General features: G+C 33.7%; 1 protein-coding gene across 7 annotated transcripts in view; it reads left to right on the forward strand.

Annotated features, from left to right (window-relative positions):
- Positions 1 to 22,961, forward strand: part of sky (GTPase-activating protein skywalker) — a 68,410-nt gene that overhangs the window by 12,237 nt on the left and 33,212 nt on the right. For all 7 annotated transcript variants that reach the window (XM_077440798.1, XM_077440795.1, XM_077440793.1 and 4 more), the window contains one exon: positions 6,979 to 7,183. In XM_077440798.1, the coding sequence (XP_077296924.1) occupies positions 6,979 to 7,183 (205 nt within the window). The remainder of the gene's footprint in view (positions 1 to 6,978; positions 7,184 to 22,961) is intronic.

Here is a 22,961-nt window from a genome sequence, read left to right on the forward strand (position 1 = left end):
TTTGTTCGCCGCCTGTGTTTTCCCGCTGCTAAACGGTGGATAAGTCAAATTACCACGACTTTAACTCGGGAATGGGAACGGGAATTGCATGCTTTATTGTGGAATTGCAACGCATGCCGGGTTCAGCTAGTATCTTATAAAATTATAAAATTTGCATTATGGGCTCTCATTATCTCTCATATATATATATATATATATATATATATATATATATATATATATATATATATATATATATATATATATATATATATATATATTTTTTTTTTTATCTGTCGGCGATGAAATGGCCATGTGCTGAAATGTCCTAGAAGCGAAAACATGATACAAAATATAACGTCATCTTATATTTTCACTTTTTTTTTAAATTTTCATTCCTCATGACATTTTCTGAACCAGATCCAGCGAGTTATAGAAGAGTTGATTGTATTTTATCTATGTATTTCCTGTATACCAGCCATCGGCAATCTACACTCATATGTACGCAAGACTAATTCAAATAATTCGTATATTACAAAGATAAATTTACTTCATCGTTTTTTTGTTCATTTGCTTTGGCACATATTTGGAATTAACAATAGTTACATTTATCAGTGACTGTTAGCACCAGGCAGACTTATTGCTACTAATTACTCGATTCAATTTAATATTCATATGTAGCTGTTTAATTAGAGTCTAATGGATTATGTTATGATACAAAATCGAAATCTTAGTAATGTAAGAAAAATTTTGGCAGCTTTAAGCCTGGGTCACACGTATTAGTGCCGAAATGTCGAAGCATGCCTTGTATATTAACGAAACTATTGTTATCTGAATGTTTATTATTTCTAACCGACCCGTCATCGTCGTCTGATGTCCTTCCCGTTGTTGAGTCATTTGGGGTCACTTCTTTAATTGCTACGTTTATTGGGAATGTTTACCATCTTGTTAGCATGGGCTCGTCGAAAACTATTTTGTATATCCATCATTTTGGAATGGTTTTAAAACGGCTACAAACTGTAACAAGGAAGATAGGCTCCTAAGAGTTACATATATTTACATCATATCTACAGTGGTATGTAAAATCAATCGAATACAACTCTTGAATCAGTATGTCGTCATTTAGTTTTGTAAACATCACGGTCCGAAGGCAATAACATGACGTATGGTCGTCCTTGATTGGCCTCAATTCGATTACTTTTCTCGGAATGTAATTTCTTACAGGTACTTTTATAGATCGATGACTTTATTTATGCATATATTGTATCCGTATGAAATCCATTTTAATGTATAATTTTATTTTTTTCTATTGATGTTGAATTACGTCAGTGTTGCAACATGCCATTGATAACGTATTACTTGGAAATCATGAATCGTCCTGTTAAAATTGATGCAGTCAGCTTAGGTTAAAGTTTTGAATAGGTAAATGTGTCTTATGTGTTCAAGCGTCATATTCGAAGGACAGTCTGTATATTTTCGAACAAAAAAAAAAAAACATTAATGAAAATCGTAGGAAAACTACGCGAGCGTTTGACGACGACCGAAATAGCCAACCTGTTGATTACCTATCTTTGTTTTGTATTATACAATGTCATTCTTACGCCGAACAGTTTTCATGTACTCACTAACTACATACACGCATCTTTAGATATGATTTAATTTGATACAATTACTCATGTTCCTTATCAAAGGTGTGTGTACTTTGCATTTTGATTTTATTGAATTTATTCTAAGAAATTTTCTAATGCTTCTGTTTCGTTGATTGTTTTACGTGTTGGATTTGTATTTTAAAAAGAGCCACGTTATATATCGGTTTGATCAATTGCAGCCATAATGAAAATTTTATTTGTCGCCATATTTATTGCATATGCATTGAACGTTCGAGTGTGTGTCGACCTCGAGCTGTTTTTCAGAGATAATGATTGTGGCTGTGTTTGAAAAGGTTTGCTTTGTGTAACTTGGTTGATGATGAGGATTATTGGGGGATATTTTTTAGAACAAAAAAATCGTAGGATCGTTCATTTTGTGCAATTTTTATACAATTCGGAGGCGTCGTTCCTCTATAATTAGAGACGATTTTATCGTTCGTTTAATGAATTTTAATTAGAGCTCGTTAATTATCAATCGTCACGGATGTCTGTAACGAAACGCCTCACCTTGAGTTGAGCAGTTTTATTGTTTGTGTTCAAAAGATTGTTTAGTCGCGTGTAAAACTGCATCGCACTAATTCAAAGTTTAACCGATATATTTTAACTGACGCTCGAATGGTGCGGGTCCGATCTCAATTTTCAGATCAATCAAGGTCTAAAGAAATTATTTATGTATACATGATTCTGCTTAATGGAACCAACCCTTTATGAGTGAGTACTTTAATAAATTTTATACATTTTTATAATATTTTTTTTGTATATATATAAAACCAATCCTTATAAACGTGGTAAAATCAAAAAATAGTGAAATAAACTCAAAATATCACGGGAAAAAATGTTTAAAAATACATAAATTTTTGGCTTTTAAAATTCGCTAGATAGAGAATTTTAATGCAACAAAAAAAATCACAATCAATAGAAACAACATATGAATATTTATTCCAATACTCCATTTGAGCAAAGCGATACTACATTTTGAGTTCAAGTTTTTTAAACGATTATGTCTCATAAACGAGAGTAAACCAACAAAAATCATTATGATATTCGAATTCAATGGATCAAACGTAATAAAGATTGTTTAGTGATTTTCTTTGTTGCTCTATGTTATCAGAGATTGAAAAGGTATGCTCAAGTGTACTGTCTAATAAGTCTAATAAGAGAATGTAAGGATGACTGACCGAAATATGGATTGATGAATACAAGAATTTGAAAGAAATTTGTCCAAGCTGGTCAGGAATTGAATTGGGTTGGATGAGCTTTGATCCATCAGTGGGTTTTATTTGATCCATCTGTTTTCATTAGAGTTCCATCTGCGTGGGTATTGAAAGGTGTTCAAGAGCCGTCTTGAAATAAGCAAAGACATTATGTGCGTCGTCTATGCAAAGATTCTGCAAAATATTCATGAAACAATTAGCCTAATTTGTTATGTTGTGCCAATATTGTATTGTTCGCATTGCATCAATATTCCATATGGCGAATGTCGTAGAAGCAGCGTTTCTTAAAAAGCGTTCCGAAGAATTTTGACTTTGAAAAACAAACGCTAGCTAGCATACGCGACATGTTATGGATTTATTGTTTTGTTTTTCTTTATAAATCGTCAATGAACAATTGATATTTCTCAGTACAAACCTTGAACAATTGATGTATTGACATTCCACCACAGTTTTTGCTCAAAATTAATGTACATAATTTTATTGGATGTACTTTAAATTCAATGTTTTCGTTCGCATCAAGGGTAAAAACGTGCAACACGTGGCATTCAACAGTGCTGTAACATGTTGCACATTTCACTTGGAAGGAAGGTTCTTCACCCTCTTAAATATTTAAAATCCTATGATCTATTCCATTTCTACTATTCCAACCTGTTTAAAACTCTTGCACAGATTTAAAATGTCATTTTTAAAAATGGCAAAATCTCTCTTTAACTACAATTATGTACATATAGAGATATATGTACATAGTTTTTATACTAGAAATAAGGACAAACTAGTTGTAAGGAGAGTAAGAAAAAATAAGACAGCTGGGGGTGTTTTTCACAGGGGTGTGCTCATGTACAATGCCCTCCTTGAATGCGTCAGGTCTTCTAAGACCGTGGATGCATTCTTGCGAGGTGCGAGTTGACACCTCTGTGAGGGACAGTACATACATATATATATATATATATATATATATATATATATATATATATATATATATATATATATATATATATATATATATATAATATATATATATATATATATATATATATATATATATATATATATATATATATATATATATATATATATATATATATATAGATTTATATTTAAGATTTTAGAGTTAAGTAATTAAGTATGTATTTTTAAATTAGCTAGATAGCTAAACTTTTATAAATAAATAAATGAATGGGAAATGGTCATATAATATACATACATACATATATGTATGTACATTAAATAATTTTTCTTCTTCTCTAACTTCATCTCCTTCTCTGTCAATCTTAATGCTGCCAATCATATCGTTGAGTATGACATAAAACTCGATCCGTAAAGGCTTATGCGCTAAGAGAAAATTAAAATTTAATTATTCAAAATAAGTACATATATTTTAATAAGTACATATATTTTAGACGAAATATATACATATTTTACGTGGAAAAAATATCAAGTTGATCAGAAAAAAGAAATATAAAATATATATTTTTTTTATTTATGACGGAATTTTGTCAACGAATTCGTCACCTCTGGGCAGATGGGAATTTGCAGGCTTCGCTTACATCGCTTACCATATCAGAGGGGGAACCAGGAATTTGTACTGTTCCCCCCACCCTCCCATCGACCTTGCTTATAAGCAAAAATCGGCGTTGGGATGATGCTTTTGGCATTAAAAATGATTCACTATTGTCAACCATGATTTTTCTATTCTCTTGCTGTGCACGTTAATGGAGAGGTATATTTTTATTTTATGGCGGAATCCTCGCCGCCTAAGTTTGCTTATAACTCGTACAAATATTTCAAAAGTATGAGGCGGTTGAGAGCTAGCCTGTATGCATGCTTGAGATCAACCCAAAAATACCTAATCATAGTTTCTAAACGCGTATTTTGCCGATTTTCTTCTCGTTGCAAATTGAAGTGCACCATTTTGGTGGATCCACCAAGTCTGAGATACTCAAAGTCCCTTCACAATTCTGTTCACCACCAAATTTTCTATGTATCTGAAATTATTTTTGTTTTACAGTCATTTAAAAACCTCCGCTATAGCGAAAGCGTATTGAATCGTACTGACCAAAGATGTTTTTCAGCGGTTAGCCAAACATTGATGCGCAAATTATAATTTGTTTGATAATATGGCGGAAATATTCAACAATGTACTTGAGAGCAGGTACATGCATACATGTATTGTGTGCCATTGAATACATCAAATTTGTACACGTCGTCATCATGGTCGTCATAATTTAATTATCGTCCTGACAGTTCGTAGCAGATGTAAGCGGTTTTCTCGGGACTTTTTTCAACCCCTCTTCGTATTAAATTTTTGGCAAATAAACATTGCGTGTTTTATATTAGGTATAATTTTTCACACTGACGTATTATGTACATATGTATATTGCGAACGAATTTAAATATGCATATGGGGTGACGATGCATTTTATATTCCGTTCAAATATACATAATATCAGAACTATTTTAGCATATTTTGCAATTTTATAATATCAACAATAAAATTACTGTCATTTGCTTCGGCGTATTTTCAATGGATGCATTAGAATTGATGGATTATTTTGATCCATCAATTGCTCTATTAGTCTGTCGGATATCCATATCTAAAGCTTTATTGCACAATGTTTTTTTTTGTGTCGTATCTTATAGATACGTATGCAATCTTGGTTAATTATTTGCTCACAGTCTATTTCTGAAGTAGATTATTTACTATTGTAAAAGTCTTGAATATTGTCAACACATTTTTTTTGCTACCTGTCAATGTGGCGAAACCGGCTTTGTAATAAACATTGCGTGCGTTTTATTCATCATCTTTTCTGTCGTTAGCTACCTGTAGAATCATCTCGCGTTTCGCAGAATTACATACATCTATACATACGTAAGATGAGTTCAGTACTTTTTAATTCGAATTGTTATGTAAAAAATAATTCAAGTGCTTACGTTTATATATTGCTATCAGAAATATGTAAACCGATAACATCTTATCATTGCCTATTCAAATTCAACCGAGACAATAAATTTTGAACGTCGGATTTTCGTGTACTTGTAATGACTTAATCAATACAAGTTTTGTTTGATATTTTTATATATTTTCTTTTGTTTGTTTACAGTTTGAGATCCTTCTTACACCCCATTCAATATTTTTATCAATATTTCACTGTAGGTACTTGTAGATAGATCAACGTGCATATGTTGCAGTCCAATTTTACATTTCCTTCGTTCATGAACATACTAGTTTGTTCATTCACGAACCAATCTGGCCAGTTATAGTGTACACAAAATAATAAATTGACAAACGAACTAGTTTGTTCATGCACAAACAATTAGGCATAATTTTAAGTATTTTCAATCGTTTGTCCCATCCTCTATGTATGTATTCTTACCCTAGTTTGGAATTGGTTACCCTACCCTAGTTTTGACTGCTAGAAGACACCTATTGATTATATTTGAAGATAGCGTTTGACTGTTAGTACATACTTATCCAATAATTCAAGTATGAACAAACGAGTACGTTCATGAACGAGGTAATTTTTTCAAGGTAATTTATGTATACCACATAAATGACCTTGAAAGGAAAAACCTGAATTATTCCAATATCTACAAACTTAAAAATCGATACAAATTCACAAATGGACATACAATATCTATGCACTTGCCCATCGATATGTATATTTTTTGATGAGATAGAATGAGACGTATAGATTTTATAAATGATTTTCACCAACAATATGTTGAAATATCGGATTTGAAAATATTGGTTTTGCGTACGATTAAGGTTGGAACACGTGATCATAATCAATTGTATGAATAATCTAAAGATTGCATCCATCTTCCTAATAAAAATATTTAGTTCAAATGACTTATTTTGCTTTTCGTCATACACCCCAACTCATTTGAAGGCCACCTACTTAGGAAGGAAAAAAAGAGACGAAGATTAGATCTTTCAAATGGATATATTGAGAACGAAATCACTTGGAAATTTGCGTATATAATCCATGTAGAAGTTAACTCCATCATTTTCTTTCAACTCTAACTTACTGTACATGCAATATCTCTAGTTTCATCGTATCTTCACCTGGCATTTAACAGTTTTTAAACGTATGTCTATTTTTTGATTGATTTTTATTGCTTTGTTTTCGTTTTAGGTCTTTGGAACTACGGAATTACCTGACAAACCCATCATGCTGCCTCCATTCGTGGAATCCACTCACTGTCTCGGCTACCATCTGACAAGAAAAGGACGAGCCGTGGCCGACAGGGTCGTTTCAGTACTGGGATATGCTTGTCCTGACATCACATACAGCCCTTCACTATATCCTGTCACCGCTATATTACTGCATTTCATGCCTGGTAAGTCTGAAAATTCAAATTTATCATTACTATTGGTCATAGATTTTTCTGTGTTGCTCGCTTATGTATGCGTGTCGAGAAAATTTAATACGTAAATATTTATTCGCTTCGATCGTTAAAATTTCATCGGTTTTGTTTCATTGCGTGATGTTCGAGAAATAGCGAGAGCTATGGCAATTGTGGATAGAAATGTAATGTAAATTTGTTTTTCTATAGGAAATGTTAACTGCGAATTCTTTTAACGTGTTTCGAACTAGATTGGTATAACATTAGGACTTCGTATCGCATACATATGTACATACATATGTAGATGACATCATCTACTACATAAAACGTTAATGTTTGCTTTTAATTCGCTATGCAAATATACAGCTTTCAATCCAGAACCACCAAATTGAGTATATATACTGATACCGTCATATCAAATTTTATAAAAAAAGTTTTTTATTTTCAACTTTCATCCGCCCAAGCAATTTTGGGGTATTCCACTAATTCAATTACAAGCTTATATAAAAATGCATACCTAATGCTAAGAACATACTCACGGCACGTCTAGGTGACTCCAGCTGTCAAACCTATGTCATGTCATTGTTAATTTTTAATTATTGCTAATGTCTTCATGTCATTGTTAATTCGTACGATTTTATTATTTCGATAAGTTATTTCCTACATTTGTTCAAATATGGGAATCACCGTTGTCGATCACTGTCAAACCTATGCCAATACAAGGATAACATCCGAAAATCACCGAAAACACTCCAGGAGGTGAGCTTTGGAAAGATCGCGATGGCACAGACTTTTTTGCATGTGCAAAACTGTCTAAAAAAAATTACGTGCCGTGTACCAATATGTGTGTCTGCACTTTAATACTACTCTTTTCCATATAATATGAGTATTGCATTTAAAAATATATTATTCATTAAATTTTCTCCTGTTATATGTATCAAAATGTCCCAAATAATTTTTAATGTTATCTAGGAATGTGAATCAAATTGTTATGTGTATTTTACATATATGTTTATGTGTGAACATATCTACAAACATACTCCGAGTGAATTATTAAAAGGCTATATGTATGTTAATTCCGGTTGAAATATCTACATATGAAATGTACATGTTTTATCGATATTTCCAATTTTCACTGTCTCGGCTTTTAGATAAAGCTGTCTAATAGAAAATATTTCACGTAATGTGGCTTTGTTCGCAAGAAATTCTTTAAGTGGAATATGTGTATCATTTTGACATTTCAAATCGATCCACTCCCAATCAACATATTTTCCTATTCATACCGGCGAACTATCTAGCGAGTTTCTTCATATAGAAGTTCGCCGGTGTAAATATGATTTTTAAAAGCCGGTAATAATATGTCATTGTTTTAATTTTTTTACGACCGTTCCAAATTAAAACGATAGGGCGCGTTAATTGACATGGTGTAATTAATTACAATAAATGATTCGTTTTAATTATTGTGACAGGCTTCGTCCAGGCAAGCGTGTGTGTACGATGATTGTTCGTATGCAAAACAAACACGAGTTCACATTTGTTAACATCGAAATTCTGCTTGTGAATGTAATTTACGGTGTACACAATTAACTCCAATTAAAAATATTGTACACGGCCATTTTTGTAGTATTGGAAGTTTTGAAAATTTATATATAGGCCTTAACTGGATCGAACCGGCTTAAGCGGTTTTACTGGACTACGTTTCTAGTGCTTGTTTATTTATAACAATCGTAATATCGGGTTAACACGATATAAATGCACCCAGACTAACTGATTGGTTTGAGACGTTACGAGTAACGTCCGAGTGACCCGTATCGTATCGTGCCAACCCGTTATTAGTATTCGGAGTTAGGGCTGCCATATGTTCCGGTTTATATATACAGCTGTGTCCCGGTCTATGAGTCAGTTGTCCCGGTTTTATATCTAGCATTTACTTAGACGAAAACAATTAAATAAAAAAAGGAAATGTGAGAATGAAAGGTGTAAGGGTGGCAGGTATTCATGGACAAGTGCGAATGCGAGTCGTCAGAGCTAATCATGTCATCGTCCCTGCGCTCGTTTCACGGTCATTTCACTGTGTGACCTTTTCACCGTGTGATCTTTTCACCGTATGACCAATTCGCCGTGTGAGAAAATTCATCGGGTGGCCTGTAATTACTTAATCGTATAAACAGAGCCGTGCGAAGGAAGAGATGGTCATGGGCTTCTAAATCTGTCGGCGCCAAAATCGTCATCACACATTTACGCAACTCTCATCCATCTCACCTCACACATGTTTATAATGTTATCCACCCATATTGGTCACGCCGAATGGTTACATTTTATTAGTTTCGTATCATCATTACCTACAGCCACTCACATAGGGCATTGCTCATAGGAGCCTTCCTCATAGGATCTAGGAGGGCATTGCTCATAGGAGCCTTCCTCATAGGATCTAGGAGGGCATTTTTGTTTTATGATCTTGAACTTAGGAAAGTAAAAAAAAAATCAACGCAAGTTAGACATAACTGCTCAAAAATAATACAGTATGAAAACCCTTACGGAAATGTACATACATATGTGTATATAAAATGTTAATTCTAAATCGTAATTGAAAAATTTCGTTTGCGGCGTTGGGATTGTGTTTTAAAAAATCGTTGGGATTGTGTTTTAAAAAATCGTTGGGATTGTGTTTTGATCTCTGCTGGTACAACTCCTTGCTCAGTGATGTTATTGATCGTTTCTTAGTCGGATAAAATTAGTATTCCAGTGCTTTTAGCTCTACGCTTCCGCTACGTGTCTGACGTTCAGATTTTGACAATCAAGCTACGCAGTGAGGTACATAAAGTGATCCTGATTAGGACAATTTATTCCAGGACTGCTGCAACATTCACTATGGCGGATGTCTGCCTGCCCCTGTTTATTGTCATTAAATTGTGATTAATGTCGTTTGCCACAACTACACAATACAAATATCTAGATAGCAAAAAGTTTTATCGTATGTTCAATATTTCACTATTTCAACAGTTTGTGGCGAAACTTTTAATTGCACGCAATCCATTGGTGTCATCGCATTGTTGATAGATTTTGTGCTCCACATTTTTTAATGCAACTTACATAAGTGCTAATAAAAATTTGCAACTATACATATATGAAGTGTCAATTTAAAGTACGATTATTGTGAACGAATTCGTTGGAATACGACTTATGACGAATTTGTTGGAATACAAAGCGATGTATTGTTGTACTAACACATAGTATATGCACTATTTACTTTTACATTTATTTAAATATTTATTTATACGTAAGTATGAATTTATGAAGTATGAAGTATGATAAGAGAAGATAACTGCGTGTTTGTGAATATTACTATTGTTGTGAGACCACAACAACCAAAATCCTTAAAGATTTTCTAAAATATATTGAATTATTAACAAAATTTCATTGTCCATACCGCGAGAGTAATTTTTGACACTCGCATCTTGAACAATGCATTTTTTTATTTATTTTTACCATGGTGACATTACGGGTTACCCCAAGGCGAGACCTATGGCCAAATTTGTATTTGTATTTAATTTGAAATAATTTCAAATTAGGGTAGGTGGCCAATCTGGTGGAACTGTCTTCAAAAGTTAAGTTAGATAAATTGGCTTTGATAGGAAACGATCGACCTGGAGTGACATATGTACATATATGCAAGGTCTGGAGAGCAACACTCGGTTAGGGCTCGAACTCGTGACCCCTTAGTTGTTAGCCCTATACGCTAACTATGTATAGCTATGCTGCTGTTATATTATTAGTTTATAATTTTACATGCGATAGAGTGAAAAAGTATTATGATAAGTATGAAACGATTTAAAATGCTAGCTGAAAAATATTTCACGATTAGCCAGCTGTCATCGCGTCGATCTGACAATTTCTGTAATGAGAGCTAACTCCCATATATGGGTAAAATATTAAAGCGATCGAAAGAGTGGATGTGGTAATTACAAATTAATGAAAAGCTCGTAAAAAGAAATCGTCTATTATTGGTATCTAATCAGAATTTTATTTAAGTGGATGAGATTCTAGATTTTCCGGGAAAATTGCAAAATTTCTTATTAGATTACGTTTCATATTACCGAGGGCTTTCGTGAAATATTATGTCGGTCTCTTTTTACATTGACAGATGTGATTTATGTGCTATGTTCATTCACGAGCACATCGTTTAATCAAGATTAACGATTTCATTGAGCTACATATATATGATAAGTCAGAGATTGAAAAGTTACTTCTCTTTGTATCAATGTGTAATAATTTATTAAGCATTTCTTTATTTATATTTGCCTATGAATTTATTATGTTGTTGCGTAGGCTCATTCAATTTCAGAGCTCTTTATTACAAAAGGCAATATCAATTACATTTGTAATACGATTTATCATACTTTTTTGCATTTATCACTAAAGAGCTGGAAGTGTTCGTTCAGATTCGGTGCCTCATAAACATCGTTCTGTTTGAACACCGACGATTTATTTCGTCAATATTGACTGTGCAAATTTTAATTCTGGTCCGTGTAACGATATCACAATATCTCCCAACATTTTTTGTATGCTAACAAACGTTTTTCAAACTACGCTGGTTGAAGACTACCCAATATTCGATTATTTAGATGGGTCTAGGATTTAGAGGGGTCAAAATTCTATTAAAATTTAAAAATAATTCTAACCAGGCACATCGAATCTAATCCAATGTGTTGTAGGTCAAAAAAAAGTTCGTATAAAAATATTCGAACACAGATTTGAAACACCTGTGTTTTTATATGCTACATAAATCATTTCCTATTTGTTTGAAACAAACCTTAAATTTTTATATAAGATATACATTTCTTTATTTTCGATAATGGTACATATACTTTTTTACTGTCACGACTCGTTGCATCGCTGAAACATTGCACGAAAATAAATTGGGACGGTGAAAAAGGTGCCCTATTGACCCCCCCCCCTCTCCTCTCTCCCACCTTGAAAATAATCTCACAAAATTGTCTTGTATGTACATAAATAGTAGATTTTTACTTCTGTTTTGTAAAACATGGTTGATTTAAAAAAATTATTATATGCTTTTGAAAATTATTATATAAATTTTGTAAATTGAACTTCTTACTTTTAATATTTACATTAAATCGAAAAAAATATGCTATCAAAGATATTTTGTCAACGACGAATGTTTTACTATAATTATTTCCATTGAAATAGTAATACATATGTATGTATATGTACATAGTTGAAAATGTTCGCAGTGTGAGATTTTATATAAACGTTGGCCTATGTATTATTAAGCTAGATATACACGAAGTTTACATACTTAATTATCACTGAATTACTCGACCAATATACATAGAACATATGTACCTATACACACATACATGAACATGTATCTAATAAAGATTTTATAACAACTTAAAATACAATCAGCAGTAGCATTAAAATATCACACAATTCCCTTCCCTTTATTAGAGATTAGGTCGTATGTACACACTGCGGCCCGGTGCACAAAAATTCGTGTTTTTAGCTTATGTACCTATACGCAAAATATGCTTCCCCACTAGAGCGCGCGCGCCGTGTGTCGTGCCATCTCGCTCGCTCTGCCGGCTCATTACTAGTCACCGGACCCAGAAGGTGCCGTGTATTGTTCAAAGGTTGTAAATGCATTGTTAAAGGTTTGCCGAACCTTTTTTACAAAGGATTTACAACAATGGAACAATGGATAGCACTGTGACTATCCGGTGTCTACTCATTGCACATAGCTTTAAAATATGCGAAACTCGCTTTTTATTAATTTCACTCTGTTAGTTCCATGAAATTCCTGCCCGTCAAAAATTAGTGATCTGATTTTGAACCACTTCCACTCTGTAGATCGCTTTGATATTTAACCGACACACGTGGGGCTAGCTAGCATAATAAGCTAATGTCTGCTACATGAAGCTAGAGGATTAAAATCGGTTACCTGACAACTCGTTCACAGATTTTCCGTAAACCGAGGATGCGCTCCAGGCATTACGTATACGGCTACTCTTTCTCACCCCGTTTGTTCACCAAGATCTCGTTTACTATGCCATTACGTATGCAGCCATCTCTTTCACAGACCGTCTGTTATCGGTGAACAGACGGTCTGTGAAAGATATGGCGCATACGTAATGGCAGAGTAAACGAGATCGTGGTGAACAGACGGGATGAGGAAGAGATGGAGCGCATCCTCGGTTTACGGAAAATCTGTGAACGAGTTGTCGTGTCACCGATCGCTTTAATATATAACCGACATACGTGGGACTCGCTAGCATTTAAGCAAGCTAATGTCTGCGACATGAAGCTAGAGGATTAAAATCATCAATAAACTCATTAAAAATAGCATTGGAGTCTTGTGTCAGATTGAAGCGATGACAGCTAGCTATCCAAACGCAGCTTTCTACCGCCCAATAAAAAATGGTAAAAGCTACTTTTTTCACTCTCATCTGTTTAACTGAAAGATTATGAAGTAGGTCATCGAATTTATTCAAATTTTTGGCCTAATGAAAGTCACACAGCTTACTACATACCAGTGGCGGCTCGTCTACTTGGGCTGCGGATCTGCAGCCCTCCCAGTATAGTACATATTCATACTAATTTTGTCATTCACACGGGCCTCCCAGTATGGTAAACATGAATGCTATTTTTTCTTGTATTTGGTCACCGGTTTAGTTAACAGGAGCTACTACAGCCCAATTCATCTCTGCGCCCCCCCTCCCCCCCCGAGTAGCCACTGACTGCTACATATTCTCTTTAGTGAAAACGCAGATTACAAATAACTGAGAATTTATAAAAATTGCATTCCCGACCGTCAATACGCTCGATGCACCCTTGACCATCGCCCAAGCTCATACGTCATTTTATCTCCAATGTCAATTAAACGCAAGAATCACTCCAAACTCCGTCAGCATGCGTATTTTGTTTTTTTCCGCACACCAATACGATAATGATCCAATTTGCGTGACAATCAATCACACGAACGCGACAAAATGTATTCAAATTCGCAACGAAGTCCTTCCTCATCTTTATCAGCTCTACCCACACCCACACGCCGCATAATTGACCGGTCTCGTTGGCATCATCCTTCATACTACAGCGTCGCTTTACATGTTATGTCGTATCATGTGATTTCGTATCGCATAATCCTTCCAGTATGAAATATGCAGTTGTGCAATCGAATCACATGCGCTAATATTATTTCAGTTCGGCGATCCGATCGATTCAGATTTTATAACTGTTTTCCACGCAATCGAGGTTCACAACCGATTAAGTGTTGACGTTTATAAAATATGGATCGCATTTACGCAATTAATGTAATCATTATTATCGGTACATAGCAACAAAGTATTCGATTTACCTCTGTTTACTACACGTCTATCATACTTCCTGTAATGTTTTATGATTTTTTCTTTATATGCTTAATTATGCTTTCCTCATTGGTTTTACTACCCATTTTAATAAGAATATATACGTACATATGAAATTAACATAAAATTTATATTTCAAATTGATTATATTATATTTATACGCTGTAAGGTTGAATGAAGCATCAAAACAATGCACATACAATGACCCTGTAAATAATATATAATTTTTTCATTTGTACATAATTGGAAAAATTATATGTTAAATTATATTCATAACATTAAATGGTATAACCAATGCAGTTTTTCTTTTGTTTTGGATTTAAATACCCGTTCACTTTCAGTGCTTGGTTTATGTGTTGAATTATTTGACGAAAAATTTTACTCTCCAATCCAATTAAGATATGACCATTTTGCTGTTAAAGATGCTATTAAGATCTTTAAAAATAATGATTAAAATTGTTCATTTACTGTCTTATAATCACTTCCAATGACTACTATGTGGCCACTGTTGATCAGTTTACAAACGCAATGATCCAAATATACGAATGTATAATATCTATCTTTCTCATAATAAATAGATCTCAATTTTATGGAAGGTGCGTAATCTCATTTTCCTGCCATCCGCATCCGCAATATAAATCGAAATATTTACTTACATATGTATGTTACAGTCCAAGTGTTTATTTGTGAACACACTAGTTTGTTCATATACGAAGTATTGGTTTTAGTTTAAGTGCTATAACAGTCAAAAGCTATCTTCAAATAGACTCACCGAGTGTCGCATAAAACTTATAATTGTCAAAACTTTTGTGCTGTTCAAATATTTGTGAGTTGTCAAAACGCTAAATATTAAAAAGGGAAAACCTATGGAAACCACATTATGATGTTGCTACAATTCCCGTTTCCGTTAATTTTTAAAATATTGCACCCAAGAGTAATGTGACAAACGATTGTGAAACCATAGATGATGTGACAAACGATTGAGAATACTTAAACTTATGCCCAATAGTTTGTGCATGAACAAACTAATTGGTTTTTTTGTGTACAGTATGTGGTCAGATGAGTTAGTGTATGAAAAAGTTAGAATTTTCATGAATGGAAAATGCACACTTGGACTGTAACATATACACTTTTTTAAATATGTATACACACATATGTACATTCATAGTATGTGCGCGCTTCTAATCTTAGTATCGTATACATCTGTAACTATTTGGGTAAGCACTTCTCTTAATGAATCATTTATTTACACAATATATATTTATTTTGTTAACATTATTGATAGTTTCGTCGTGTATTATCATTATTGTTTAATTCAATATAATATTGATTTATTATTAATCTATCGTTGTATTTCGACAGGTCTTGTGAGAGCGCTATCTCGTTCAAATATCGTTTTTGTTAATACTTCTCAGTATGTTTTTCATTCGAATTGAGCTTTGTATCTTGTTTGAACTGCCGGTCCAATTTATTTGGTCTATAGTTGTTTTCCGATACGAGCCAACACCTTCTCTTCTCACGAACGCTGGGTGAATCTATCTATCTCTATTTTACGTTGTTTTTCTCCGCATGAATTTTCAATAACGATCATCTTCTCGGTCTTGAACTTGAAATCCTATTTTTGTTATTCGTCGTCGACGTTGATTGAGCGATATCTTGCCCGTTGAACGTTTTATTGCATTAAGATGTTCACTGGATTGAAGGTCGCTCGGGTTTTCAACTACTTATCAAATTATCACGCGATGTCACGCAATTTTATTCATTGTTCATACGATTGTATGATTTGTTGATGATGGTCCTGTTTTTTTTCACTATATAATACATACAGTCCCATGACAGCGAATTACTAACACCATGCGGATTTTGCAAATTCTATGTTTAGAGCTATATATTGAAGAGTAGGTTCGTAAAATTAAAACAAAGATGTGTTTATAATGATTATACATAGTTTATTTACAATATTAATACAACATATATATATATTATTAATATTTTGTATGTCCACCCTTATTTCGGAGACACGATGCTATTCTTTTGGGCATACTCTCAATACAAGACGCAATGGTTGACTTTATCTCAGGATCTCCCTGCCACACAGAAATTATGTTTTGTTTTAGGATATTTTTATTGGTACATTGGAGCTTATTTAATTTCATTTTAAGGGTATGCCGGACATTTTCTTTAGGATTTAGATCGGGAGAATTACCGGGCCAGTGAAGGAGCGGTAAATTGTGGTCGGACATGATTTTTTTCACAATTTTGGCTTTATGGCAGGGTGCAAAAATATTGCAATAAGTGCAGGCAATCCCTTTTGTCAATTTTGTTTTGTATAGAGTGCAATAGGGTGTATCGCAATACCGTTATATATTGCGAAGCATTCATCATCCCTTCTACAAAATACAATGGCCCCCGACCTTCCGCACTAATTGAGCCCCAAATCATGAGTGACAGCGGGTGTTTCACATTTTTTATGACACAGGACTCATTATACCGCTTGCCGACTCGCCTACGTACGTATTGGTGAGTCGGTGTCATCAATTGAATTGACGACTCGTCAGAGAAGTGAACCTTAAAAATGTTAAAAACATCGATTAATTCAATTCATTCAAAAAAAATTAAACAAATAATTTAATTTCAATTAAATTACCCCTTTCCAATCGTCGAGGGTGAAGTGGCGATGCTCATTAGCCAAATTGAGCCTGGCTTTCTTCATTTTTGGCGTCAAAAGCGTTTTTTTAAGTAGTTGTCTGCCATTCATCCCCGCGTCTGCGAAACGGCGTTATATTGTCCGAGTCGATATTTCGGTTCCGCTCCCGTAAATTTGTCTGGATTTTTTTATTTGTGGCAAACCGATCCTTCTCAACAGTATTTATAATATATCGATCGACTCGAGGACCGTATTTTCGAGTGCCACAACAATTCTTACGCTTGGTGACCGTAGGATTTTCACCTCTTTTTAGTTGGGTGCTAATTTTATGCACACTGAAAACTCTAACCCCCTGATCTTTAGCAATATATCGTATAGAATACTTCCCAGTATTTAATAATGTGGAAATATTGGCGATTTTCTCCATAGATAAATATTTATTTCTTCCCATCTAAAAAGGAAAGGGGTTTTTTTCACAAGCAATTTAAACAAATAATTAAGTCACATTTAAAAAATTTAAACACTTTAACTTACTTCAATGATATCGATAATATACAGGAAAGCAAAAATCTCTTCAAAACTAACTTTTCTCCCAGTGAAAGCACACGTCTACACCAAACGAATTTCAAAGCCAAACTGTGTATTTGCACTTGTTCGGTTTTTAAACTATTTGTATAAACACTACTCATCCTATCCTTCTCTAAATACATAAAATAGGATACAATGAATGGTCTACAAAAAAAACCAACCCAAAATGTTACTAAAGACGGCGCAGGTACACAAAATAGGGTAAATACGCGGGTGTTAGTAATTCGTTGTCATACGACTGTAGTAGTGATGGAGAATACTCCTTCAACATTTACATTACAATACATCATCGCTGTTTAACCTTTAGCCGTTTGCCAATCGCTATTTGTCAGATGTACGTGTTGATATACTAAATAAAACCAGATCGCTTTGATTTTGTATCTCTGAGTTCATTCAAATTTATCTGACGAGTGCATTCATGTTGTATAATAGTTTAACTTATCACTATAATATTGTTGCTATTTTCTTAGTAGGTATGTATGTATGTAGATATATTCAAATCAAAAATATTTTTATTTAATATAAATGCAATACTGTATATTTTTGGAAACCGAAAATTAGAGGAATATTGTCTTTCGTTAAATAGTGAGCTGCTTTACAATTTAGATTTACCTATTTAGTATGTTCCGATCAGGGCTGTGGAATCGGATCAAAATTTACCGACTCCGACTCCAAATTGAATGATTTTAGTGACATTAGTGAATTATCTTGCTAATGTATAAAAATGTTGGTATTAAAATAATAGCGATTTTCAAAATATAATAAATAAGGAAAATTGACATGTCATCCAATTTATTGAATTATTGGCAATTGAATATGTAAAAATAAAAAATAATTATATTAATAGTGTATGAATTTCATACAAAAATAAATCAATTAAGTAAAATCAGAATTAAATTAGTAAAAAACTATAAGACGGAGGAAACAATTGATTTTGGCCACAAAACATCAAAATACACGTAATTCAACGATTTTATTCATAATGTAATTTAAAATCATGATGTTTATAAAGAAATTAATATATTTAAATTTACGAGTAGGTTTACTTCAATATAATTATATAAAGACATACCGGAATACGACTAATTAAAGAAAATAATAAAAAATGAGTCGGTTGATTTTTTATGAATCCACAGCCCTGGTTCCAACTATCACGATTGTCCGTTTTGAAATCGAAATCAACCCGATACACACCATGATTCCAATCCGAGGCCGATATGATTATTAAACTCGCCCCTGATGATACTCCAATTGAATATTCCTGTTCTCATGACAATGTTTTGATTATAAACTTAGATTTCCTATACATATATGTATATCATTGTCTTTCAGTAAATAGCATTTTAGTATTTGTATGTGAATTGAAGATCAATTTGTACAATACATATATTCTCAACGATATGCACTTTGGAATAATGCAGTATTGTGTAAATTTGTGAAACACTGTTTTTAAAACTTTTTTAAAAGTTTTTCTTATGATTTACATACTACACATTTTGTAAACTTATTGTCCTTTTGACCGTGACATCCCGCTTAATGACACCAACTATCGGTCGGTTATTAAGTTGTAAAATGTAATGTTCGCTATTACCATCTAGTTTTTACGATTGTAATTAACGTTGCTTAGCGTTGTAGACTAAATGAAAAAAACGTTCATCGCAATCTTGTACAGTACATATTCAATTTTAATAAAGATGCTTCTTGTACATACATACGTAAATATTTCTACAAAGTGTTCTGCAACAAGTTGTTGCTTGCATTTGGATTACATATTGGAGTCTAGCATTGTGTATCCCACTTATCGCATAACGTAGCACGCGATTATATTTCAGGCACTTCAGTTTTATTCGATTTTAGCGAAACCACATGGAGACGTACGCGAAACTTGTTTTCAGATCGACCTTATTCTAGTAGGCCAAATTTGAACCGTCTTGACCCGTCGCAAAACTCACCATAGGTTTGACACTGATCAATAAAAGATTAATTTGAAGAAATGTAGGGTAAACTTGTTGAAATAATATGATCATACGAACTAATAATGACATGAAGATACGCCTCTCACAGCTGAATTCCGCGTAAAAGTCACGCACTTTTGAGTGTGTTCTTACCAATATTTGAAAATTTTGTTTGATGTTTACAATTAAATCAAGATTCTTGTCTTTTTGACTCGTTAAAATCAAGCTAATGCGACTTCGCATATACATCGTATTTATTTATTTTTATATATGTATGTATATGTATATGAATATTAAATTACTAACGATCGTGTAGGGCATCTGTTTACGATGTGATTGTCTCCCGAATATATGTATGTATGCAGATTTCAATAACCAAATAAATATGTACATATATCTAAGACGTGGTGTTAGACACCGTATTTGTCATTTTCTCATTTTAGGCCAAATCGAAGAGATACTCGATTGACAAATTACGCCAAATTTTATTTTATTACATACATGCATCATGTGTGCCATGATAGGAATTAATTTGAGGTGATACATATGGTTAGATTATTTTCGTACACACGCATTTACAATTTTTCAAACAAAACAGTACATAAAATACAATATCGACATCTGTAGACGGTCAGAAAAAATTGGACACACATAAATTTGCGAGAAATACGTTATGCGGGTAGCATTTATAAGATTCAACAAATTCGAGTTGCTAACTCAAATTTGCAAGAAACAGAGGAAGATTTATTGAATCCGTCACAACAATTAAGCTAGAAAAATCGGATGATTCTAACAGGAGACGGTTGACTTGCGTTCTAATTACCGCAAGATCTCGTCAACAACGTTTTTGCCTAGGACTTGAACCCACGACCTCTCTACTAGTATGCAATAAATCTACTTGTACACAACACATTTTTCAAATTGATTACATTTTCTAAGTTTTATTTCATCATCATCATCAACAGCCACTTCATCCACTGCAGCATCAAAGCTTCTCCAACACGCTTCTATTCCTCTGTGTTTTACGTAACTCTCATCCATTCCACCCCACACATTCTTCTAATTTCGTCTACCTATCTTCCTTGCGGCCTTCTTCTTACTTTTTTACATTCTCATAGGTGCCATTCCAGCACTTCTTTTGTCCACCTTTCGTACATTCATTTACCACCACATATCATTACACCAGAGATATTTGAAAATTAGCTCATTCATTGCACTGGTTGGTGAAATTATGACTGTATTTATGTACCTGAAAGTGGACACATACGTGGGTTTGGTGCAAACGATCGAAAAGCGCCGGACAGATTGAACCACAGATTAACTGGATGGCTGCTTTAAACAAAATTCTCGACTTCACGAATGAAAAATTGCATATCAGATAACGAGTAACCTTTCGATGTGCACAGATGCAATTATTAAAATGGTAATTATTAAAATTGAGTTGGATCATTCTGGCGAGTTTTTAATAATTTAATAAGGAAAAATTCGGAACTTAAGTATCAGAAGCACAGAACGTATACAGGGTAGGTATGTCGGGACTTCGGGTAGATTTCGCTTAGTGTAAGTGCGAGCAGTGCGCACGCATAAGGTACACGTGTCGTTAATCTGTGGTTTAGTCTGTCTGGCGCTTTTCGATCGTTTGCACCGCATCGGGAAAAATTACGAATGGCTTTTTTTTAAGTTTTGTAATATTTTTATACTTTTGGCACGCAATTTGATAGTGTTTCAATATCATTGTATACATTCCAACGACGTAAAGTTTATAACGTTTTTTTTTTAGTTATAACTTGATATGACGAGCTTGTTACTCGTTTCCATGTGTGTATGGTCAGTGGCGCGCGTATCTCCAACAAACAAATTGGGTCAATCGTTCTCGCATTGCACCGCTGCAATTATTATTTAAAATATATTTACAACGTACGTGCGGAGACGTTTGAAGATCGCCGATCTATCGGCAGCCACCGATAAGTTTCCTTCGGCCATTTGCCAATAATTTCGGGTACGTTGCCAAATGTAGACGGCACGGACGCGGGTAACTGCTGCACATTTCACGTGTTTATTTTGCATTTTCCACGCGACTATGTATTATCATTGGTTTGTGTTTGTAAATTTTGCATGAAGTAGTGGTCTTTCTCTCTCTTTAACGAAGATTTTCCGACTTAAAAATAAACATGACTATGTGTGCGTAGTTTTCCATCGCTTCCAATTGATGTTGAATGTTGTACTGCACCTTCAGTGTGCGGTCTTTTCACCTTCACTTTCTATGGATGCAGTTTATGTGTACCTACCATGACCTTTGTCAAGAACTCGTATTTATATCCGTACAGTCAGGTGACGACTGATTCGCTCCTTGACAATTTTCACGTCCGCTTTTCTCGAAAATATTAGCGTGAATTTCCTGGGAAGCGTTCGTTCATTGGTTTCTTTCGACGAAATCATTTTTATCTTATTTCAGTGAATTTAATATCTGTTTTAAATATTTTTGACAGTAATCAATGCCAATAATGTAATGTGTGCAAAAATTTGTAGAACATGTTTCCTTTAAGCCCAATCTGTAATCGAGAGGAAGTGAAGTACAAAACCAACCCATAATGTCATGAGAATTTATTCGAACTGCCTTCTTATGTACATACATTGATGAACTGTCTTATGTACTTTTGTATGTATGTATATTGAACGTTTTAGTCCAGTATTTTATTAATGATCAACAGTGCTATCCAGAACTAAATCACACCTGTTTCTCGCTCAAAAAAATTATAATGGGTGTAAGTTAGTCGGAAGATTAGGTTGAAGTTTATGCGTACACCGTCCATGAATGCTTGTGGGATGTAAGAATTTCATGACAGCATTACAAGAATAGTAGTCGTGACACTTAACATCGAGTTTTGTTTGTTTCAGTTTGTAAATGCATCGCATTGTCTAATTTGGTAGTCGTTTTAGTACCAAAGTCCTCAACATGATTAATGTTTTAAAATAAAATCGCTGTTTTCGAAACATATCGGTATGAAATAGTGTGTATAAAATGTTAATTTATGGACTTCAATTATTTTATCTTAAATGTGAGTTATACACATAAAACGTGTTGAAAATGGTCTCCCTCACCTCTATATACGTAATTTTATGATGGGCTATTTGCACTTGCATACCTGTATAATTGGCGATACCTGCATACCTGTTAAATTGTCCAAGTAAAGATG

This window comes from Arctopsyche grandis, chromosome 11 (assembly GCF_051622035.1).
Source record: "Arctopsyche grandis isolate Sample6627 chromosome 11, ASM5162203v2, whole genome shotgun sequence".
Lineage (NCBI taxonomy): Eukaryota > Metazoa > Arthropoda > Insecta > Trichoptera > Hydropsychidae > Arctopsyche > Arctopsyche grandis.